Raw genomic sequence first — 24368 nt, forward strand, 5'->3', positions numbered from 1 at the left:
CTGTCAGCACAGAGCCCGACGCAGGGCTCGAACCCACGAACCGCGAGATCATGACCTGAACCGAAGTCGGTCGCCCAACCAACTGAGCCACCCAGGTGCCCCACTGAAATCAATTTTAGAACACTTGGAGCGCCTCAGAAAGAAACTCTATAGTCCTCAGCAGTCATCCTCAGCCACCCTCCCCTGCAGCCCCAGCCCATGCACCCATGCACCTTCTTTCTACCCCCATGCATTTGCCTGTTCTGGAAATTTCGGGTCAGTGGGATCCTGCAATAAACATGTGGCCTTTTGTGACTGGCTTCTTTCACTTAGCATGTTGTCAGCTTCCATCCATGTTGTGGTATGGATCAGCACTTCATACATACCTTTTTATGACAATAATACAATATCTGGAATGATTTTCCATTGTATGGATCACACTTGGTTTATCTGTTCCTGTGTCGATGGACATTTAGTTTGTTTCCACCTTTTAGCTGTTCTAAGGCTACGAAAACGTGCGTGGACATTTTCGTGAACATTTTCATTTCTCCTGGGCGGACACCCAGTGGGAATTGTTGGATCCAACGGCAAGTCTCTGTTTAACTTCTCGAGGAAACTGCCAGACTGTTTTCCAGAGCAGCGCCGTTTCACATTCCCAGCGGCGGTGCAGGAAGGCCCTGATTTCTCCACATCGTCACCAACACTTGTTACCCTCTCTTTCTCTGCTTGTGCACGTGTCTAAGAAACCCCCAAATCCGGGGCGCCTGGGTGGCTCAGTCAGCGAGGCACCCAACTCAATTTCAGCTCAGGTCACGATCTCACGATCGGTGGGACTGAGCCCCTCATTGGGCTCTGCGCTGACAGCATGGAGCCTGCTTGGGATTCTCTCTCCCTCTCTCTGCCCCTCCCCTGCTCATGCTTGCTCTCTCTCTCAAAATAAATAAACATGAAAAAAAAAAAAAAAAGGAAATCCCAGAATAAAAAGAAAAAATAGAAGAAATTGGAAACTGAGTGTGTGTGTGTAAACTGAAGTGCTCTGCCTGGTTTATTAGCAAACACTTGACTGCCACACGCTGTCATGCGTATTTGGGGCAGATAGTGAACAAAACAGAGAAAGGTCGCTAATTCAAACTCAGGACAGCTTGAGCTGGCTCTCACTGAACCGCCATCTTTGGAGGACTTGCCTCCCTGTCCTCGGTCCTCAGAGATGACCGAGGGGCAGTCGGTGTGCTCTCACTCTCGTGCTGTCCCCCCAGGTGGCCCCGCGTGCCTGCCCCCTGGCACCTCTTCCCCTGCGGGTGGGACGGGGTGGGCTTGCATGGAGTAAGGGGCCACTGGGATGAAGACCAGGCAACCACAAGGGACAAGATGGCGTAACTGCCTTACCACTTCCTGGTATTCAGGCCATTCCTCGAGGGGTGGGCCCAGGCCCTGCATTTTGAAGAGGCCGCCCAAGGGCTACTGCCTTCCCACCAGGTCAGTTGTCAGCCAGAGTCTCCGTCTGATCCCGGCCTGAGGCCATGGCTGATGGCTGGCGTCCAAGGCCCACAGTCACTCACTTTTTCACCCTCCAGCTTCCTCGTCTCTAGGACTGTGTGTGAGTCCCTTCCCCAGACCGAGTGTCCAGCTTTATGTCAGCGGTCACCCCCTTCTAGGAGCTTCTGCAGGACCTCTCCCACCACAGAGCCCCTCCTTGCTGTGCTGGTACCTCAGCTGGAGACGCCGTGGCCTTCACGGTGGCCGCCATAGGTCAGCTGGCCTTCTGCAAGGACGCCGTTTTCGTGTGTGGCCCACCGAGCCATGCTGGGCTAGTTCTTAGTGGGGACTCAATACAAACTTGATGAATGTGTGCCTGCTAGGAATTCCTAACAACTGAGAAGACCGAGAGAGGATGAGGGCGAAGCAGTGGAAGAAAACTTCCCAGAGGGCATGAGGCTTCGGTCAGGCTGGGGCTCGATTACAGCCCCCAGCAGCGTGGGGTAGAAGGGAGCCTGAGCGAGGCAACCTCGTAGGACTGGCAGGAAAGGCCCTGAGAGTCCTTTCCAGTACAAGCCGTGTCACTGAGCACTTGTTCACCAGCCACCTGTTGAGCCCACTACCTAGAAAGTGCCACGGGTTGCTTTCAGGCAGTTTTTCCTTTTTTTAAATGTGTATTTACTTTTGAGAGACAGAACATGAGCTGGAGAGGGGCAGAGAGAGAGGGCGACAGATTCCAAAGCAGGCTTTAGGCTCTGAGCTGTCAGCACAGAGCCTCACGCAGGGCTCGAACCCACCAACCGTGATAACATGACCTGAGCCGAAGTCAGAAGCTTAACCTACTGAGCCACCCAGGCGCCCCCAGGCATTATTATTTCTAATTTACAAAGGAGTTCAGAGGTGTGGGAGGCCCAGTGACTTGCTTAAGGTCACTTTTGAACACCATGAGACTGCCTTCCATACTTGTTTTCATTTGCTATTTAAATAAAACACACCGTTAAAATTCACCCATTTTCAACTCAATGGATTAAAAAAAGATTTTTTTTTAAGTTTATTTTTGAGAGAGAGACAGAGCACAAGCAGGGGAGGGACAGAGAGGGAGACACAGAATCGGAAGCAGGCTCCAGGCTCTGAGCTGTCAGCACAGAGCCCAACGCGGGGCTCAAACCCACGGACCGTGAGATCATGACCTGAGGGGAAGTTGGATGCTTAACTGAGCCACCCAGGCGCCCCTCAGATCGATGGATTTTAATATAGTCATGCAGTCATCACCTCATCAGGTTTCTGGACTTCCAGTGCTCCCCCAAAGTCCCCTCTTGTCCCCCTGTAGTCAACCCCCACCAGGACTTCTGGCCCTAGGCACCCTGCTGACCCACCTCCTGCCTTTTCCAGAACTTTGTGTAAAAGAATCAGACCATGTGGTTTTGTCCGGCTTCTTTCACGTAGGACACTTCTAGCAAGGTGTCCCATCTTACTATTGTTTTCCAACACCGAACGTTCCCTCTCTCCGCTCTGCAGTGTTTGGTGGGCAAGTCTTGCAAAACCTTTGTAAAATTTGTTTAGCTTGTTACTGAGTCTTTCAAGAGTTAACAACGGCTTGACGCTAAGTTCAACGGACTTTTGTGTGTTGATCTATCTTAGGGTTTTGCTTAAATTCACATATGGTTCCGGTTCCGCTCTTGTAGCGTCCTTGCTGGTTGTGCATCAGACAACCACGTAACCTGGGAAAAGCCTTCACCTTTCCTCAGATGGGACCAGTTCCGCAAGGTGTGAAGCAACCCTGGATTTTGAGGCCACCTCTGCATCTCCTCCACCACGTGGAGCACCCATCTTCTGGGGGGGGGGGTGCCACGTGGCGTCACTGGGTGATGGTTCTAGACACAGCACACACCTGCCTTGAGCGCTTTCTCAGTGACCCAGGGAGGAGGCGTTCAGTTGGATCACTTACACGCAGGTTCCCCGTTTGTGGGTTCTCTCAAACACCTCTTCCTGCAGGCTTCAGCTTTCTTACCAGACTAGGGAGAAACTTGCCCTTTAAGGCCTCCTACCGGCCACTTCCGCTCCCCCCTAACTGGGAACATCTTCCCCTAAATGCAGAACAGCCAAACAACTTTGGGGATCAACCCGGACTCAGATACTGACCCCTCCATGTAAGCAACTCCCGTTTGCAGGAGGAGAGGAAGCTCTACCTCAGGGGATTTTAAGGGTTGAACGTGACTTCCGTTCACCTGGCACTTGGCAGCCGTCCTTCCACCGCCCCAAGTTCTCTCCCAGCCCATCCCCATAGATTCTACGTCACGGTCACGGCCTGCAGGTGATCTTCGCCCCCAAATCCCGTGGGGACCCACTACCACCCATGTGCCAAAACCAAAACCACTCAGTTTTAGGACCGGAAGGCTGATTTAGTCCCTGCTGCTCCCAGCGGGGAACCCCACCGACCCCGCCGGTTCTCCCCACCCTGCCTGCTGCTGCTCACAGGGGTCAGAGAACACCCTCCACGCATCTCGCCGGAGGCTCAGTGAAGAGCCAGAGAATAAGCGGATTTCAGATGGGATGGGATTAGAGTTGCTAAAGAACGCGGGAGACACAAGGCTGAGGTATTAAGGAGCTATATTTAGGGCATAAGGCAGGTCTTACAAACACTACAGAAAAGCTGTTTGGACGTAAAAATCCAAGGAGAAAGGAGTCATTAGGAAATGTAACACAGGACACAGAACGCATGTTGTGTGATGGTCCCTTCTCTTCCGTGTGGTTCCAGAATATGCCCCTGACCCCAGAGCCGCCACCTGAGCGCGCACCGGGAAGGTCACAGACGACTTCAGGCCAGCAACGTCAACCACCGCCCTCCGTCTCCCAGCAGGCAGCATGTGTGCACCCCAATTTTTTACAACCCGGGGCTGCCCTGAATTTTGGAACCCCACTTCCCCACACAAAACATTTTCGCAGAGCTTTTTTTAAATTTGTTTGTATTTGTTACAACCTTTTAAAGCAGAATGTGTCTCGAGCACTACATTTCCACTCACGAAACTTGTGGAGTTATTTCCCCAACAGCTTTACAACGCACCTAAGCAGCCTTTGAATTTCGCTACTCTAAACAACGCTCTTCTCTTTGGAAAACGAGCCCTATAGTTACTCCCATCAGGTTGGTTCGGTTTAACACACTAGTTTCTAGAGGCCTGGTACATGCAGCAAATAACTACAGGGGACAGAAGATTTGAAAAGTAAATCCTAGAAGGTGAAAGTTGTTTCAACCGAGATTTTTCTTTTAAACACCAAGGTATAGCTCAGAACACTTCAGTGACAGACGAGTTTGGTCTTACTAGGGAACCCACTTGTCGTGAACACTTCAGACCACGCGGTTCACGGGAGGTTACGTACACCTTGCGACAAACGTTACCTTGTCCTGGAAGAGCAGCCAGCGTGGCACTAAAAAAAAAAAAAAAAAAAACAAAACAAAACCCAAAAAAACAAACAAAACAACTAGCCGGGCTTTAGTTTCTACGCATCACAGTATCACACTCAAACAGAAAGAAATCTTATCTTCCCCATAAGTAGCTCTCGTCATGCCTTACAGATTTTTAAAACGTTAACAAAAATAAAGAAAAACATCCTTGAAAATAGATCGTCGGAGGGAACGGGATAAAGCATCGAGTACATATATAAGGAATCCTCGGGGCGGCGCTCAGTCAACTTCTTCCATGCGCGACGTGTCGTCGTCGCCTTCCAGGGGTGGCATCTCCTCGGTCACCGCAGCACTGCTGTCGTCGGCGGTGGGGTCATCTTCGTCGATACCTTTTCGGAAAGGAAACCCTCAGGTTACACGGTCCCGAACCAGCGCCTGGCGTCAGCCCGGTGCCACTCTCAGGGGGGCTCTTGCGAGATGACCTCTTCGTCAGGGGACCCTAAGGGGTTTCTCACACAGGGTGCCTGGCAAAGCTTACCCAGACCAAGTTTGATCATCCTGTAGATCCGGTTAGCGTGTGTCTGTGGGTCTTCCAGACTGAAGCCAGAGGACAGGAGGGCGGTTTCGTAGAGCAGGATGACCAGGTCTTTCACGGACTTGTCGTTCTTGTCCGCCTCCGCCTTCTGCCGCAAGGTCTCGATGATGGAGTGGTCGGGGTTGATCTCCAGGTGCTTCTTCGCTGCCATGTAGCCCATAGTGGAGTTGTCCCTTAGGGCCTGGGCCTTCATGATCCTCTCCATGTTCGCCGTCCAGCCGTACGTGCTCGTGACAATGCAGCACGGCGAGGTCACCAGTCGGTTTGACACAACCACCTGCAATGAAAACGCGAAGTGAGGACTGGGTCTAGAAAAGTCCCTCTACCACATCTTTATCGTAAAACGGACGGAGGGACTCCCGCTACTGTATTCACAAAATGCGAAATACCACATGCAGACCCAAGTACCCACAACCCTCTTCCTGCACATCCTGACACCTTTTAGCTCCTTCAAGACGGTAGAGGGCCTTCCTGCTCATTTAATGGGCCTAATTTTCCGCTTGTGTCATACTGTAAAAGCCGAGAACTTGGGAGAAAGGGGCTGTATGTTCGGACAACCTGAAAAACACCCACGGGCCCTTCAAGATCACGCCCACAATTAGGAAACCCAAGTGGAAGGAAACCACGTTCACCCACCTTTTCCACTTTTTTCTCCAAGATGTCCTTCATGATCTTGCACAGGTTTTCAAACTTTGTCTTCTTCTCCTCCTGTTTCTTTTTCTCTTCTTCATCTTCTGGAAGTTCCAAGCCCTCTTTGGTGACGGACACTAAAGTCTTCCCCTCAAATTCCTTCAGCTGTTGGACACAGTACTCATCGATCGGCTCGATCATATAGATCACCTCTAGACCGTGCTTCCGAAGACGCTCCACAAAGGCCGAGTTCGCCACCTGGTCCTTGGTCTCCCCTGGGGCATTAGCAGAAAGTTACACCTTCGCTTAACAGGAAGCGGTGTCGCTTCCTCCGGACTTTTCCCAGTCTCGTCAGCTCGAACCACAGATGCGCCCACAGACGTGGCGCACGTGGTCTGGCCGCGTTTAGTACCCAGGAGTTGACACGGGACCCCGCGTGCCTAGGGAACACACCCACGGTCGCCAGGCAGTGCCCGGAACGAGGCCACGACAGCACGCCGCTCGCTCACCTGTGATGTAGTAGATGTGCTTCTGGTTCTCCTTCATCCTGGTGCAATAGTCCTTGAGAGACACCATCTCGTCACCAGAGGCAGACGTGTAGTAGCGCAACAGCTCCGACAGCTTCTTCCGGTTCTGGGAGTCCTCGTGGATTCCGAGCTGAAAGACAACGTTCGCATCAAGTCTCCTCTGCGTCAAAAAAGTCACCGAGAACCGGAGAAGCCGGTTTGATTACCCCTGGGAAGGATCAGGCTCTTTCCACGAACCTTAATGTTCTTAGAGAACTGCTCGTAAAACTTCTTGTAGTTCTCTTTGTCTTCGGCCAGTTCGGTGAAGAGTTCTAAGCACTTTTTGACCAAATTCTTGCGGATAACTTTTAAGATCTTGCTCTGCTGCAACATCTCTCGGGAAATGTTCAGGGGAAGATCCTCGGAGTCCACCACGCCTCTAATGAAATCTGGGAAAAAATAAAGTCGTCCCCGGGACAAAATCAACCAACTCCTACACCCCAAAAACCGAAGGGGATTTCCTGCCCCACAGGCCCGAACCAACGCCCCGGAGCGGAGAGGTCCCCACGCTCGGACTTCACACCCGATCGTCCTCGGTACTCACTCAGGTATTCCGGGATCAGCTCCTCGCAGTTATCCATGATGAAAACTCTGCGCACATACAGCTTGATGTTGTTCTTTTTCTTCCTGTTTTCAAACAGGTCAAAGGGAGCACGTCTTGGGACAAAAAGCAGGGCTCTGAATTCCAACTGTCCTTCGACCGAAAAATGCTGTAATAAACACACGCCAAACCATCAAGCAATGACGCAAGCGACTTTGACTTCAACTAGAACTCTCGCGGTGACAACCGAAAGCACTTCTAGGGAGAGGTCAAGGGCTGGGATGGCCAAGTGCTCAGCTACGACCCCCGATTTGACAAGCTCCGACAAGCCACCTGCAGAAGCAGACCAGCTCTGAAGCACTTCGACACTCACCTTCACTGCCAAGTGATCCTCCCAGTCGTTGGTCAAGCTCTTGTAAAATTCTCCGTACTCTTCGTTAGTAATGTCGTCAGGGTTTCTGGTCCAAATAGGTTTGGTCTTGTTCAGCTCTTCTTGATCGATGTACTTCTCCTTGATCTTCTTCTTCTTCTTCTTGTCTCCGTCCTTCTTTTCTTCCTCCTCCTCGTCGGAACCCACATCTTCTATTTCAGGCTTGTCATCGGACTCCTTCTCTTCCTTTTCTTTTTCTTCCTCTTTCTCTTCCTTTTCTTCAGCCTCATCATCGCTGACCTCTTTATCCCGCTCCTTCTCCACCTTCAAATGAACATGGGAGATCACATCACCTTTTGCATTCTGGAACTAAATGGAGCGTATGCGCTTATAACCAAAGCCCAAATTCATCAGCCCCACTCAAAGGTTTGGTTAAATAAACAGAAAACCACTCAGTAACGTTTAACGCGTCGACCTAAACAATCCTGGGTACCTTAATAGCACCACAGAACTTCAGGCTAGCCGGGTCAACACAAGTTTGGATTTTTCCCTCAGTAGTAGATTCAAGAACCACCTTAGTTTGTTAACTTTACATAAAAAACAAGGACACTCACAAAGAGAGTGATAGGATAGCCGATAAACTGGGAGTGTTTCTTCACGATCTCCTTTATTCTTCTTTCCTCCAGGTATTCCGTCTGGTCTTCTTTCAGATGCAAGATAACCTTTGTTCCTCGACCCATAGGTTCACCTGTAAAGGAAGGAAAAAAGTGGACGCCACCTCAATCTGAATGGGCAAACCAAAGTGTTGGGGGGAAAAAAAAAAATCACAATTCAGCTCCCAATGCCATCCACACCCAACAGCTTCTGAGCACGTTTAGGAAAGGGGGTTAACACTGCTGTGGATGAAAGGCGTCCCATGGGAGTTTAACTGCCTTGCCCCAGCAACATCAGTAACCACATCCCTACCATCGCACCATCATGTGCTTACCAGGCATGCTCCCAAAGAAGCCAACGAATTTTTACCAATTCCACAGCATCTTCAAGGGCCCCCTTCCTACAGCACCCGACCCTCCCCCACGTGACCGAATAAATCATTCCACCAGGTGCCTACCTGTATCAGTCCTGACTGTGAACGACCCTCCTGCAGAAGACTCCCAGGCGTATTGCTCATCGTCGTTATGCTTGGTGATCACCGTCACTTTCTCGGCAACCAAATAGGCAGAATAGAACCCGACACCAAACTGGCCGATCATAGAAATATCCGCGCCAGCCTGCAAAGCTTCCATAAACGCTTTGGTCCCAGACTTGGCGATAGTACCGAGATTATTGATCAAATCGGCCTTGGTCATGCCAATCCCGGTATCCACAATAGTGAGGGTTCGATCTTGCTTGTTTGGAATGAGATTAATGTGCAGCTCTTTCCCGGAATCTAACTTGCTGGGATCAGTCAAGCTCTCGTATCTGATTTTGTCCAGGGCCTATCGGAGAAACACATGCCGGTGAGCACAGAGCTCCCGGAGGGTGGGACGCACACAGGGGGACCGCGACCCCGTTCCCCAAGCCGACACTCACATCGGATGAGTTGGAAATCAGCTCGCGCAGGAAAATCTCTTTATTCGAGTAGAAAGTGTTGATGATCAGGGACATCAACTGGGCGATCTCCGCCTGGAAGGCGAACGTCTCCACCTCCTCCTCCTCCATCGGCTGGTCTTGGGTCTGGGTTTCCTCGGGCATCTGCAGAGGCCGCGGGCCGGTTACGCGGCGCCACAGGCCTCCGGGAGGCCCGGCCCGCCGACAAAGGATGACCTCATTTCCAGCTGCGACGCCGAGGCCCGCGCGCACGCCGCCAACGGGCGCTGCAGGCCCGCGGGGACCCCCGCCCGGAGCCGGAGCGCCGGGGCCGCGGCCGGGCGGGGGTCCCCGCGGCGCGCCCTCCCCACCGCCCCTCCGGGTCTCCGGGCCCTCGTACGCGGGCGGGGGTCGAGGCCGCAGCAGGCCAGAGGCCTCCGCCGCCCAGAGCAGTGCCGCGCCGCCCCGCGGGGCCCGGGGACCCCCCGGGAGCCGCCTCCGCTCCCGCCGCCCCCCCCCACAGGCACCCCCCAGTCGCCCCCTCACCTCGGCTAAAGGACCACACGGGCTCCGCGACGACGCAGCACCAGGACGCAGAAGCAACTGGCGCGCCGCCCCCGCGCTCCCTTTATATAGACGCGGGCCCGCCCGGCGCGCGGCGCCTTTTCCAGAAGCCTCCCGAACCTTCCGGAAGAACCCTCCCCAACCGCCGCCGCGGCCGCGCGCCTGCGCCTGCGCCCTGGCCACGGCCCCGCCCCTCCCCCGGGCGCGCGCGGGCCCGCCCCGAGCGCTCCACCCCCAACGGCCGCCGCGCGCGTCCCCGCGCCCGTCTCCGTGCGCCTGCGCAGCCCGGAATTCTCGCGAAGGTCTGGCGCCTTCCGGGGCTACCGCCCCCAGCCCTGCCTCCCGCCGGCGCCCCTGCCCCCTCTACCCCGAGCGTGCGCCGCGAGCTCGGCGCGCGGGCGCAGTGGCGCCACCCAGGCCCGGGACCGGGTATCCGCAGCCGTTGCCTCTCTGAAGTCTGTAGAAGTAATTTGCCCTTCTTAGACGGTGTCCCCAGGCGGTGTAGGCTTCGGGACCCTCGGCGCCAGCCACCAGGGGCCCCGGGCCAGTTCTAGGGCTCTGAGGCCGGGGTCAGGGTCTCGGGGAGAGAGGAGTCCGGCCCGCAGGTATACGCCTGGGGCAGTGATCAGAGGCTCGGGGCTGGGGCTACGGCTGAGGGTTCGGGAGTCCCATGCCACATCTCTAAGGCCGGGGCAGCGACTATGGGTTCACGGTCCTGGAAGTGGGGCAACAGGTGCCCGCCAGAGCCTCGTGGTGCGGAGGCCCCCCCTGCCCACAGCCTGGTTAAGGGGTGCCAAGGCGCTGGGCCCTGACAGGTGTGAGGGGTGACCGGGGCATGTGCGTGGGGTGGCCAGGCCGACCCCTCGTTTCTGCCCTGCAGCAGGGGAGCCTCCAGCGACGCGGGGGTCTGTGTGGACCAGGGGAGCCCCTGGAGCCTGGTCGGACTCCAGGGACCCGGTTCTGACCGTGGGATGAGGAGCGAGGAACACCAGCAGGTGACAGGGTCATCCCCTGCCTCTCCCCCATTGCCCTGGAACCTCCAAACGCAGGCCGTGGCTGGGGTCGGGGGCTGGTCCTTTTCTTACGCGGTGCACAGGGGGAAATGCTGACATGGACCCTTAGGCCTGGATTCTCCAAACCCATGCTCCATCCCTTGGGGCTTTCTACCTTTTTTTTTTTTCTTTTTTCTTTTCCTTTAGTTTGAGTAGAATTTAGCGATTCTTCACTTACAATATCCAGGGCTCATCACAAGTGCCCTCCTTAATCCCCATCACCTCTACTTGCTTTTGGTTTGCCCTGAAACGGTGTCCTTCACACTAGTCTGGAGTTTCCGGATCGGTGAACGAATGCGTGCTCGCCCAGTACACCCACCAGAATTTTGTAAAGCCCTTTATTGCCTGTTTTACGTAACTTGAGGTATCCATATGAAGTACCTAGTTCGCGGTTTGGGGGACTAACTTGCTCCCAAAGCCAATTTCTAAATGGGGATTCCTAAGGGATTTTGAACAATGACAGGTGAGAGTCATAAGAATCTTGGAGTGGAGGGGCCCTTGGACGCCACCCAAGCCCATACCAGGTGGCTTCTGATTTGAAGGACCCCGCCTGGAGCACTGTGTGTCCCAGAAAAAGAGCTCAGCCCTCGGCTCCTTTGTCGCTAGCTCCTCCCAGCACCCCGGCCTCACCCTCCCCCGGGAACAATCTGGAAGCTCCTTACGTTGTAAACAAACCTGACTGAACTCTCCTTCCACTTCCTCATTTCCCGGAAAACCCACTCTTCCCTGAACGGGGTTTTCAAAGTGGGGCTTGAGACCCACCGCGGGTGTGTGAAATCGAGGCAGGGGCGTCTTGACTAGCATTAAAAAATAGAAGAAATAGAATGGAAACTTCCAGCCACGTGGTCAGGGGAGGCGGGGGTTGTTCTGCATTTGCTGGGGCACCTTGTAAAACGTATTTGTGACCCCATCTGTGTCTGGGAGCTCTTGCCCGGGTTTTCCCTGCAGCCTGGGCCGGGAGGGGGCAGGGGAGAGGAGACAAGGAGGAGGGGCAGTTAGCAGGCTGGCTCTCGCTGTGCCAAAGCCCTCTCCACCTGGACCGCACAGGGGCACTCCTGCTCCCCACCCGGAGACCTAGCCCACTTCTTCCTTTCCACCCCACTTCTGTCACAGCCCCGGGGAAGTGTCAGGTTTCTTGTAGGTGAGCCATTCGAGGCCCCAGCTATGACATTCTCGGTTTCTGGAGACTTCACCTGCCTCTGCTCCACCGACCTCAGCCCAAGGTCACTCCTGGGATCGTTGTTGCCCAGCTGATTCCAACTTGAATAACCCTCCCTCCTGCCACATCCTCCTGCCTTTTCAAGCTCTCTCCTGACTGCCTTAGTTACTAAGTAAAAAAACTTTCTCCTCCTGCCTCCTCTTGGCCTCTGGGCCACAGGTTACACCAACCCCCATTGCCCTGGGGATCTCTGCCTCAGTTCCACCACCAGCATGCTGGCTGCCCCGCCCCCCTCTCCGGCCTTTCTCTGGAGCTGTTGGAACAGGACCTCTGTGCAGATGATGACAGAGAAGCCTGGGCCGGGACCATTCTAGTGCCACAGCTGGACACTGAGCTCACTCACTGCCCCACCTGGCTGGTCTTCTGGGACTCACTACTCAGCTAGCCGGCTATCCCACCACCTTCTAGAACGCCCAAGCATCCCCATGGGGATCTGGTGTGAGCCCTGCCGTTTCTGCCTCCTGAATGCCTCTCGAATCCGTCTGCTGCTTTCCATCTCCGTTGTCCACTTCCCTCCCCAAGTCCCTCACCCCTGTCACCACAACCAGCGTCTCGTGGAAAAGACCTCCATAGCCACCTAACTGCACCTGTCTCCACCCTGTAGCCTATGGTCCCCCATGCTCCTTGTCACTCCTTTCTAAACTTCACTGTGAACTACCCCCACAGGGCTGCACACAAGTCATTACACTGAAGGAAACGTACCAGTCACTGATGGAACTTTAGAAAATGCAAGCCTGGACACCATTCCCTCTTTTTTTCTTCTGAGTAATGTCCCTGTGGACCATCACCTCCATCTCCCCAGGGGCCCTTCCCATCCCGACTTACCTATCAGGCCCAATCCTCTGACCCCTGCTCTCTCTCGTGCCCCCCTCACCTCCTTTTCCACCCAGTCTCCTCCTGCTCCCTCCTCTGGGTTCTGATCACATATCCACATCCTAAATGTTTGTGGAACTGGTCCCAAAGTGATCTGCTGTCCAGGGAACCTGACCATTTTCTTTCTTCACTTGAACCCTCCGGTGTCCCTCTGTTAAGCTGGAACGCAAGACTCTGTTGGAATGCTGGACTCTGGATCCAGGGGCTCTAGATTCAAGTGTCAGATCTTGAATCTACCTGCCCATGTGACCGCGGCAAGTCACTGACTGTAACATGCCTGCCTCTGTAACATGGGCATGAGAAGACTATGCTTGTAGGGTTGTGAGCCTTATGTGAGCAAAGTCTGTTTTGGGAAATGACCCAGCACAGGGCCTGGCACATGGTAACTGCACGAAATAAGTAACTTTTCAGTTTCCCTTTGATTTCTTCTTTGACCCACAGATTATCTATAAATGTGTTAGTTGCTAAATATTTGGAGGTTTTCCAAAAATCTTGTTGTTGCTGATTTCTAGTATTTCATTTCATCGTGGTCGAAGAACATAGTCTCCATGATACAAATCCTTTCAAATTTATTGGGACTTGTTTTATACCCAGATTATGGCATATACTGGTAAACATTCTGTATAGAAAGTCATTACACTGAAGGAAACGTACCAGTCACTGATGGAACTTGAGAAAATGCAAGCCAACCTTTAGTGACAGAAAGCAGACCTGTGGCTGCCCTGGGGGTGGAGGGAGGGGGCGGCAAAGGCAGGGGTAGGGGGACAGGTGCACCGAGGAAGGCTGAGGCACCTGTTCACCGTCTAATTTGCAGCACGGTTGCACAGGTGTACAAGTATGTCGAAACATATCAGATCGTGCTTAACGTGCAGTTTCTTGCATGTCGATTATACTTCACAACGCTGTTTTTTAAGAATTGATCTTGTTTGGGGGCACCTGGGTGGCGCAGTCGGTTAAGCGTCCGATTTCAGCCAGGTCACGATCTCGCGGTCCGTGAGTTCGAGCCCCGCGTCAGGCTCTGGGCTGATGGCTCAGAGCCTGGAGCCTGTTCCCGATTCTGTGTCTCCCTCTCTCTCTGCCCCTCCCCCGTTCATGCTCTGTCTCTCTCTGTCCCAAAAATAAATAAACGTTGAAAAAAAAAATTAAAAAAAAAAAAAGAATTGATCTTGTTTAGCAAACACCAAGGAGATAGGTTCAGAATCGAGTTATCTAGGGAAATTCAGTGGTTCATACTTTGGAAACAGACACAGTTGACTTGGAGGAGCATGAGTGCAGGTCTGCCTCTGGACCATGAGCCCTGTCCCTGGCACTTACTGGCTGTGTGACTTTCAGCAAGCTGCCCAACCTGTCTGTGCTTCGGTCTTCTCGTCTCTACATTAGTGATGATCGCAGTGAAGACACAGAAGGATGCTGGGAAAGCCCGTAGGGCCGGGCGTGCAGTGAATGCTTGAAGCATGATGCGCCGTTCTCTTAGTGGGGAGTGAGGAGACAGCCACCAGTTCACGGTGATGCTGTCCTGCGCTTGGGCCCCATCTGCTGGATTTGGGCTCACTGCTTGGGAGGGAAGGGGAGGGCTGAGAGCACGGTCCCATAGGAAGTGAAAGGATGGGACGTGGAGGGACCAGGCCGTATGTTTTCGAGTTGGTCCTAAAGTGGATTTCCACACAGCACGCCAGTTTCCCCCTGACCAACCACAAAACTGGGGGCACTTTGGTACCCAAACCATTCTTCTCCCAGCAAGTTTTAACCTGCCCTTGGAGGCCCAGCCTGGGCAGCCATTCCTGGAAGTCCCAGATGGGGTTGATAACTTCCCTGTCAGTTTGCACACACTGTCACCAGAGGGAGGTGCGGCAAGCCTTCCCTTGCCCTCCTCTCCCACTGGTGTCAGCAGAATGTGGCCATTTGACAGGGGAAACAGTGTCCTGTTGTTCAATGAGAACCACCCGTTTTTTCTTAATTTATTTTGAGAAAGAGAGAAAAAGAAAGTGGGGGAGGGGGAGAGAGAGGGAGAGGGAGAATCCCAGGCAGGCTGCATGCTCATCAGCACAGAGCCAGACGTGGGGCTCGATCCCACGAACTGTGAGATCATGGCCTGAGTTGGACACTCAACCGACTGAGCCCCCCAGGTGCCCCGAGCACCATTTGATGCCTGTTTACTGAAAGCCCGTGTCCAGGCCCTGGGATGCAGTGGGCGTGACGTCGGATCACTACATGCGTGGCGGAGACAGCCATGAGGCCATCGGCAGGTGAATACACAGATTTATAAACCGAGGAGCGCGGGGAGGGTGTGGGGGCACTGCCCGAGGCTTCTCTGAGAACTGACAGTGGTGTTAGCTGCTGGAGGGGGAAGGGGAGAGGGCATCTGGGAAGGAGAACAACGTCTGCAGAAGTGAAATCTAGAAGGAAGACGGGAGTCTTAGGGAGGAGTGAGAAGGCAGACAAGGAAACGGAGGCTGGAAAAGCCTTTCTGTGGGGTGGGTGGGACGGGGGACACAGCCTGCGGGGGGGCAGGGTGGCTGTCGCAGCCGAAGCAAGAGGTGGGTGCCAGATCCCGCAGGGCACTGTGCCGGGGGCTCGAAACGTGGCCCGACTGTCCCAGGGGCCTGCATTCAGATGTCCCACTCTGCCATGTGCATGGATGTCAGGCCCAGGGAGAGCTGAGTAGGGCCGGAAGCCCCCGAGCTGGTGGGTGGGCACGGGCAGGCTTGTGAGAGAACAGTCCAGGGGAGGTGAAGGAGCCTACAGGACCCCACATGAGGGATCCCGCGTGGGGGACACTGGAGTGGCCACAGCAGCAGGTGGCCTGTTTGGTGTCACCATGTTGGGCTGAACCGTCTGTGGGGCATCCGAGGGGATGGGCATCCAGCGAACGGGACTGGGGGGGTGAACAGGAGTGTGGCAGGACGGGTGGATGGGAAGGGGGGCCGCTGGATCTGCTTGGAAGCCTTCCCCAGGAGGTGGTCTCAGTGTAGTGAAGAGCTGGGAACTTGGAGCGACAGGGGGAGGCTGCGTCTGTTGGGGGTGCGCTGTGACCCCCTACCAGCCCCCCCAGGCCTCCCAGTCCCCCTCCTATGAGCCCCCCCAGCCCCCCCAGGCAAAGAGTTTCAGGCCGAGCCTTCAGGGGCTTACATTCTAGTGGGGGAGGGACAGACTGTAAACATGCAAATGACAAGTGGGACAGTCTGGGCCAGTGCTTCAGGCCCCAAAGAATGGGCGTGGTCTCGAACTTCCTGGAAGCACCGTCACTTTCCCTTGACCCACCTTCAAACCCTGTGAGTCAGCTTTGACTCATCCCTTGGCCCCCACTTTCTGACAGCTGCCAAGTGGGCTGGGTTTTTCCTTTAAAATGCCCTTTCCGTCCATGTTCAGGGTCCCACCCCGCCCCAGTCCCTCAGCCCCCAAGCCCTGGCCCCCTTAGCTGGCTCTTGCTGGATTCACCTGTTCCACATTCCTGTTCTCGTCCGCCCACCTCCCAGGGCAGAAATGTCCAGGGGTCCCGGGGCACCAAGCCAGCCCCTGCATAGGCGTTCAAGACCTGTGCCCCGGGCTGTCCAGCCCATGCCGCCTCCAGGCCCCTTGCCGCTCTGCCCGAGACCCGCATCCTCCCCATCTCCGCACCTGACCTTGGCGCTCTGGGGCCTGGAATGCTGGCTGCAGGACCCCCTCTCCCCCCATAGACCATCTCCAGGGGGAGGCAGCACTGTCCGCCTGACCAGGTGGCCCGGAATTGAGGACGATTATAGCCGAGAAGCAGGTGCAGAGGAAGGCGGGGAGGGGCAAGAATATGCTGCTGCATTGTTTTCTGGTTCTGTTCCAGCCGCCCTCCTCCGTTCTCTCAGCCTCCACAGGCAGCCGGAATGACCCCCTTAGGCGAAATGATCGCCCTCAGGTGAAACACCTTCACCGAAGAGAGTATGGCAGCAATGCAAGGACTTGGTGGTCTGGCCCCGATCCTCTTTCCCAGACGCTCCTCTGCCCACTCTCAGTCGTCCCCCAAACATGCCTGGAACCTCAGAGCAGCTCTCCTTGTCAGACCCTTTTCTTCTCCAGGTAGACACGGGACACGCACGTGTCTGCCAAGCTCAGCTGGGAAATCCCCTCCTTCAGACCAGATTCACTCTAGAAACCTCCTCCCCTTCCCATGGGGCTGAATTAAAATGAGACTTTGTCGTCCTCACCTCGTTGCCCGCCCCCCCCCGCCCCCCATCCCTCTGCGGACAGGGCTGCAGAGAGGGCAGGCAGCTTTCCGGGTATGGAAAAGAAAGGCTAGGGGTCCGTGTTTGAAGGCACTAGGTTAGAGCCCTTGGGCCCAAAGGCAGTGACTACACTTTGGCGCCATCTACCGGCCAGTTGATGGGTTGTTTGGGGTCTAATTGGAAATGACTTCCGTTTTCAGGGATTTCTTGTTTCTTTATTTCTCGCGAACAAGATTAATTAGGAAAGAGAGAATTATGTGAGATCCAGTCGGGATCACCGTCATTAATGTCTCACCCTGAAAAGTTCACGGCAAAGCTTCCAGCCTTTCAGTGAGCAGGGAAGAAACTGTCTATAAGAAAACAGGAGGCAGTTTTCTGAAATAAAAAAAAAATTGCACGTATTTCACTACTAAAACCTCACACATGAAGAAAGGCTGGCCCTTTAAAGGACTTTAAAGGCAAAGTCTGAGTGCCAACATGGAGAGTTATTGTGTCCAGCCTTCCCTGCTCCTCTCCTCGACCTCCCTTGGGTGGATCTCTCTTGGGCTATCAGGGAGCTAGCCCCTGTTCCCTTCTATCACAAGGGCAGAGGTGAGACCCACCGGATGCAGCTTCTAGCTCAGCCCGTGGAAGGACAGGTCCAGCTGGCCCTGACAGGTCCCAGAGGGGCTGTTGATTCTGATCCCCCCGGGGTGGGGTGGGGTGGGGTCAGAAACCGAAATTGGGGCTGGGGGAATGAGCAGGTATGACATCCCTGGCTGACAGTTCCTTTCTGTCTGCAGTGAGGCAGGGGTCATCTGCCTGTAAGGATCCTGCCCATGTGGCCAGCCGACCAGGTGGTGAGCACCTTGGTCTGCCCACGTTGCCACAAACGGGGTTGTCATTTTCAGCGCTGACTCCCTTATAGGGTCCTGAACTGGGCTTATCAGGCTTTCCAAGAGCTGGTCCTGCTGCTTCGCCCCTCACCCCCAACTGCTGCAATCAAGGGGCTCCCTGCCCCCCAGCATCCTTGGCCCTTTGATCTTCCCATTCACCTGCGTGGAGAAGCCCACTCCTTTATGAACCCCACGGGAGAGGTGTCTGCTCCTTTGTCCTTCTGTTCCTCCTGATTTGGGGGCGTCCCTCCTCTTTGTTTTTTAACTTTAATTTTTATATGTTTTTCTAGAGGTTTATTTACTTTTGAGAGTGTGAGCAGGAGAGGAACAGAGAGAGAGTGGGGCAGCAGATCTCCGAAGCAGGCCCCGCACTGAGAGCAGCGAGCCCAGTGCAGGGCTCGAACTCAAGAACTGCGAGATTGTGACCTCAGCTGAAGTTGGTGGCTCAATCGACTGAGCCACCCAGGCGCTCCTAATTTTTTATTTTTCTTAGAGTGAGGGGGGGAGGGGCAGAAGGAGAGAGAGAGACTGAATCCATGCTCAGCGCAGAGCCCAACTTGGGGGTCGATGCCACGACCCTGGGATCATGACCTGAGCCGAAATCAAGAGTTGGATGCTCAACCGAGCCACCCAGGCACCCCAAGTGTCCTCCTCTTGAAGCCTCAGTTTCCTCATCTGGAAAAATGGGGGTAGGGATGGGACAGTTGGACCAGGTTCCACCTGTCTTAATGTGGTTTTAAATTCTTTCATTGGAGGACAGATGGACTGGGGTCCAAGTGCATTATTCACTAGAAGTGCACAATGAATGAGTTACTGGAAACTTTACACATTGCAGCCCCTCGTACCTTCTCCAAAGTTAGGGCAGACAAGCCATATACATGTTTTACTTCACTGACTGTCTCAGTGAATGTGTGGTGGCAAATCATAAAGCCAAGTTCAGGGTTCAAGCTGCTACTGGCTACATAATGAGAACGATCTAAATTTATAGGCTACTTCACAATTCCTCTGAGCAGCACTACAACTGCAGATGATATGCTGCCTACAAACTCAGAGCCCTTTCAGCAACTCTGCCTGTCATTTAGAAAGACAGGATGGGGGCACCTGGCTGGCTCAGTCGGTGGAGCACAGGGACTCTTGGTCTCAGGGTTGTGAGTTCAAGCCCCACATCGGGCTCTGTGCTGACAGCTCAGAGCCTGGAGCCTGCTTTGGTTTCTGTGTCTCCCTCTCTCTCTGCCCCTCCCCCGCTCATGCTCTGTCCGTCTCTCCCCAAAATAAATAAACGTTGGGGCGCCTGGGTGGCTCCGTCGGTTGAGCGTCTAACTTCGGCTCAGGTCATGATCTCACAGTCTGTGGGTTCGAACCCCGCATCGGACTCTGTGCCGACAGCTCAGAGCCTGGAACCTGCTTCAGATTCTGTGTCTCCCCCTCTCTCTGTCCCTCCCGCACTCACGCTCTCTCTCAAAAATAAACATTACAAATTAAAAAATAAAAATCCCCCCTTTCAAAGAGAATCGTTGGTGAATGTGAACGTCCCAATTTTTGTCCTTGTTGAGTAAGGATGGCAGCAGTGAGGGGAGCCAGGCTCATGGCGAGTTCTCTCCGGATTTAGATCATATGTGTCAATGATAAAGAGGGACCGCATTAGCAGCCGTGTTGGCCACCCTGCCTAAGATATAGACATTATCGATAATGTTGAACTGTTTCACCACATACATATGGGTGTCCTTAAGTGATGGATGTTTGAATTTAAATAAAGACCTGATTAGCACATGTATTCTGTGACTTCTTTTTCTCGGCACGATGTTGACTTCTGCACCACTCCTTTCTCCTGCTGCAAAGTATTCTACCACAGGGCTCCACGACAGTTTGTACGTCTGTTCTGTTGGTAGACATCTGGGTTGTTTCCAGACTTCTGCTATCGTAAACAGTGCTGCTATGGATATTCTAGTAATGTTTTCTGGTTTCGCTGGGTATTAAACGCATCGATTTTAGCAGATACAGCCAAATTGTTTTCAAAATGATGTTATCAGTTGACACTCCCAGCAGAAAATGAGTCTCTCTCAACCCACTGTCACGATCACCTAGTGTGCCATTTGAACATTTTTTTGCCAGTCTGGTGGCTGTCAAATGGTACCTTGTTGTCTTTATGGGCACAGATCTGAATCCCTGCTCTGTTGTCAGGCTCCGGGGTCTTGGGAAGATTAATTTCTATGGGCCTCAGTTTCCTGACCCATGAAGTTCCCCTCTAGATAAATGGACTACTTTCAAAGACGAATAGACCCTGACATTGGGGGGGGGGGTCTCCCGGAAACCGCTGGGTCCTCACCCACAAACCATGAGAACTTTCCGGTCGGTATTTTAGTGTCTCCTTCTCTCGTTCTAGTTCTGAGCCCTGGGTGTGGCCCTGGCTGGCAGCTGTGAACGCCCTGATGACCAAGGGAAGGTCAGTCTCTGCCTGTCCCTCTGCTTCCAAGACCGCCCAACACTGGGGTCACTGCCCCCTCCTGCTGCTTTCTCGTCCCACTCCTTTTTTCTGCATGACACACACATGTATCATCTTTAATTTTTAAGTTTATTTATTTGAGAGAGCGAGTGGGGGAGGAGCAGAGAGAGAGAGAGAGAGAGAATCCCAAGCAGGCTCTGCACTATCAGTGCAGAGCCAGATGCGGGGCTCGACCCCACAAAACCGGGAGATCGTGACCTGAGCTGAAGTCAGATGCTCAACTGACTGAGCCACCCAGGCGCCCCGACACGTGTAGAATCTTTCCCGCCATCTATGAGGGGCTCCCGAAGGAGCAGAAGACACCCATTGTGTCTAACCAGAGGCAAAAGGGACATCCCTGGGCACCAAATGTGACAGTCCCTCTGTGGCTCAGCTCCTTCTGTGGCTCATTTTGACTTTTAGATCAAGTCCAAAGTCTTCGGCACCACCTTCCTGGGGCCCTACCTCCATTTCCCTGCTCATCTGCTGCCACTACCAACTCCCAAGACCCCCGCATGCCGCCTCCCAGCTGTGTTCTTTCTGTGAGCAGGTGCTCAAGGTGTGGCTCTGGGAGCCATGGGAATGGTATTGCTTTTCTGCTCTTTCTTCCCATAGCACCTTTTCCCTGCATGTGTGGTAGCCCTGTACCATCATCATGTCATGTGCTCTCCAGGCAGGGACCTGGTACCCTCTTGGGCATTGCTGGGGCCTGGAGTGGGACCCGAGGAGCCACTACTGCAATGTAAGAAGACTGGGCAGACAAGGGGAAGAACAAGAAGGTCACTGTTCTGCCATTCTGTGGCCCTCACCAGGTGGGCTGGATGGCTGGTTAACTTAGGTAGAAATGTTTGTTTATTTTAGAGTGACAGTGTGCAAATGTGACCAGGGGAGGAGCAGAGAGAATCTTTTTTTTTTTTTTAATGTTTATTTATTTATTGGGGGGGGGGGAGGAGCAATCAGGGAAGGGGCAGAGAGGAAGGGAGAGAGAGAGAGAATCCCAAGCAGGCTCTGAGCTGTCAGCCCAGAGCCCGATGCGGGGTTCAAAATCACCAACTGTGAGATCATGACCTGGGCTGAAATCAAGAGTTGGACGCTTAGGGTGCCTGGGTGGCTCAGTCGGTTAAGCGTCTGACTTCAGCTCAGGTCATGATCTTATGGTTCGGTTTGTGAATTGGAGCCCCGCATAGGGCTCTCTGCTGTCAGTGTAGAGCCCACCTCCAGTCCTCTGTCCCTGTCTCTCTCTCTGCCCCTCTCCGGCTCTCTCAAAAATAAATAAACATTAAAAAAAAAAAAAGAGTTGGATGCTTAACCAATTGAGCCACTTAGGTGCCGAGAGAGAGAGAGAGAGAGAGAGAGAGAGAAAGAGAATATCTTAAGCAGGCTCTAGGCTTAGCACGCAGCTGACATAGGGTTCCATCCAGGACTCTGGAATCATGACCTGTGCGGAAATCAAAAGTTGGAGGCTCAACTGACTGAGCCACCCAGGCGCCCTTAGGTAGAAAAGTTTAGAGTAGTTAATTTTAAGCCTTTGTCCGTGCACCATTAACAATATAAAACAATGTAAACAATTTCAAGCCTTGGTCCACGGACCATTAACAATATAAAACAATGTCAACGACAGGAATGGCCGATCTCAGAACTCTGTCCCTCTGCCTTAGCTCCAGCTGAAGCCTGAGGACGCGGCGGGTGGCGCCCAGGGACCTGGAGGAACCGACAGCAGGGGGATGAGTGGTGGATCCTGAAACACACGCCCAACGCCCGAGGAAGAGTCAGGACTTTCTCTGGGAGCCAGTGAACAAGAGCCCTGATGGCAACACAAACCCCACAGAGCCATGGAACAACCTGCTGGTAAAGGCAAGGCCAACCCTGGCGATGGTGGTGCCGGGATTTCTCTAGAGTTCAAGGCAAAACAACTGGAGGCCTGCCTTGGGATCGTGGCCACTGAGTCATCCGGACCCAAGCTGGCGATAGAGCCAACGACACTGGCTGGGAGGAAGGGGGGGAGAGAGGCTTTGTGGCAGGAGACTATCCCCCACCATTAGGCAGAGATAGATCTAACACCTGTACTGAGCACCTGCTGCGTGCCAGGCCCTGTAGGGGGCACTGGATGAACGTGGACCTGGCCCAGCAGGGCACACTCTGGCTTCCATAGACTCTCCCCGCAACCATCAAGTGGACTGAAATACATGCTGTGTTCTCTTCCTACTTGGAAAGCCAACTTGGGAATCCAAGCGTGGGTCTGAAAGGCAGACTGTCGCGATCAAGGAGCTGGGTGACTTCACGGATGCTGTTTGGCACATACCCGCCTCCCGAGGGACTGAGGAAGGTGGCACTTCTGCTGTGGGGCGGGCGCTGGCTCTCGGTCCGGGCTAGAAGGTCAGCAGCCAAAACCAGGACGTGTTTATTTTCCCAGGCTCCATCACAGCTGTTCTGATGATGTAGGCAAGCTGCACCGAAGGGCGTAAGGTTCCGGCTGGGTTCTCAAGTTGGTGGCTTCGGGCAATCCCCCTTGAAGGTCCCTCAGGAAGGCACCTCACCGGGGCCATACAGGCGGCCTCTTTGTAGCCGAATGCAACAGATTCTCCGCCAGCCTGGAATGGGTGTCGGTGCTTCTGTGAACTCTGGATGGGGTAGGGGCGCACACTGGATTTTAGGGGCCAAGCGGTCCGAAACCCAAGGCTCTTTGCTCTTGGAATCACACGAGGGCGCAGCGGACGATGCCCAGGGTGTCCGCACACAGGGTGGGCGTGATCCCCGCGCAGGTGACATAACTGTGCCACTGCAGACTTCAGGGAGCCGAGTGCCTGCGCGGGTCAGTCCCCGGAGATCACGAGCTCTACTCGGTATCGAGGGGCCCTGGAATCAACCAACCCGGCTCACATTCCGGCTCTGCCACACACTTGCCTTGTGGGAGTCTCTCATCAGTCGAATGGGGGTAATTGTACCTACTTCCTGCGAGTGTTCTGGGGATGAAGTTCGATGAAGTACGGACAGTACCTGGTACGCAGTCAGTCCTCAGGGGCAACGTGAATGCGCCGCCTGGTTTGGTCTCAGAAGCGGCACCGTTACAAAGAGCCTCTCGGGAGGGGCTGCCCTTCTCTTCAGGAAGAAAACCGTTCTCGTGAACAAGCCACTATAAGCAGGGCGGGCCCTCCCGCCCCGAGCAGGCCGAGGTTCTGCCGAGCGGCCCGGAGGCCCCGGTCACCGGCCGGCGGGGTGGACGGCCACCGCGTGCCCAGTGCCTGTTCCTCCCTGCTCTTTGTTCTTTGGTCTCACGGGGCACCCCTCACCCATCCTAGCCTGTGACTCCGGTGGGGCGACCCATCTTAGCACCTCACCCTCCCACAGGGTGGGCACCCGTCCCCTGGCTGTGGCGACCGGTTCAGGAAAGGATCAGACTGCAATCGGACCCATCAGAGCCCTTCGCTGGGCCTCTTCTGGCTGGAATGGGTGGGAAAGAGCACATGTGCTCCTTTTCATCTTCAGGGTTATACCGAAGCCCCCAGGGAGAGGTGGAGAGAAGAGATGGCTGGTGAGAAGCTTTCGAAGATGCAGGCAGGGAAGCCCCCCTGCCCCCACATCTCCCGTGGCTCGGTCGGGGGAGGCAGTAACCCGTTTCGTTTATGATGAGTGTGTGTGTGTGTGTTCCTGTTTCTGGCAACCAAAGGAGCTCTGAATGGTGCACCAGGGCTCCCAGGCGTTTGCTGTCTGGTGGGTGGGTGTGGGGAGGACCTCAGAATGATTTTCTTTTCTTAAGAGAGGCTCAGAGTGCCTTACAACCTGAATAGACGAACCTTATTTGCTAGTGAGGCAGGATTCCTGGGTTGAATAAGAAAGGAATCTGGTTAATGACTCTTAAATGCTATTGACATTCAGTGGCAGACACTCTCGGTTGTTCAGTCATTTCCAACAGCCTCTCCCTGAACCGCTGGGAAGCTGAACACACACTGTACTACTTGCTTTTCCAGCCTCCAAGCC

General features: G+C 54.2%; 1 protein-coding gene across 1 annotated transcript; it reads right to left on the reverse strand.

Moving 5' to 3' along the window:
- Positions 1–4048: 4048 nt before the first annotated feature.
- On the reverse strand, positions 4049–9864 carry HSP90AA1 (heat shock protein 90 alpha family class A member 1). The gene is made up of 11 exons (XM_027066644.2): positions 9676–9864; positions 9133–9294; positions 8672–9038; positions 8175–8308; positions 7564–7884; positions 7194–7359; positions 6848–7038; positions 6593–6740; positions 6090–6358; positions 5397–5730; positions 4049–5247 (listed from the first exon to the last, which is right to left on the reverse strand). Exons 2-11 carry the CDS (start codon positions 9292–9294, stop codon positions 5138–5140), a joined length of 2202 nt encoding a protein of 733 aa, XP_026922445.1. The 5' UTR covers positions 9676–9864; the 3' UTR covers positions 4049–5137.
- Between the last annotated feature and the right edge of the window lie 14504 nt (positions 9865–24368).

Source organism: Acinonyx jubatus, chromosome B3 (assembly GCF_027475565.1).
Source record: "Acinonyx jubatus isolate Ajub_Pintada_27869175 chromosome B3, VMU_Ajub_asm_v1.0, whole genome shotgun sequence".
In the NCBI taxonomy this organism is placed as follows: Eukaryota; Metazoa; Chordata; class Mammalia; order Carnivora; family Felidae; genus Acinonyx; species Acinonyx jubatus.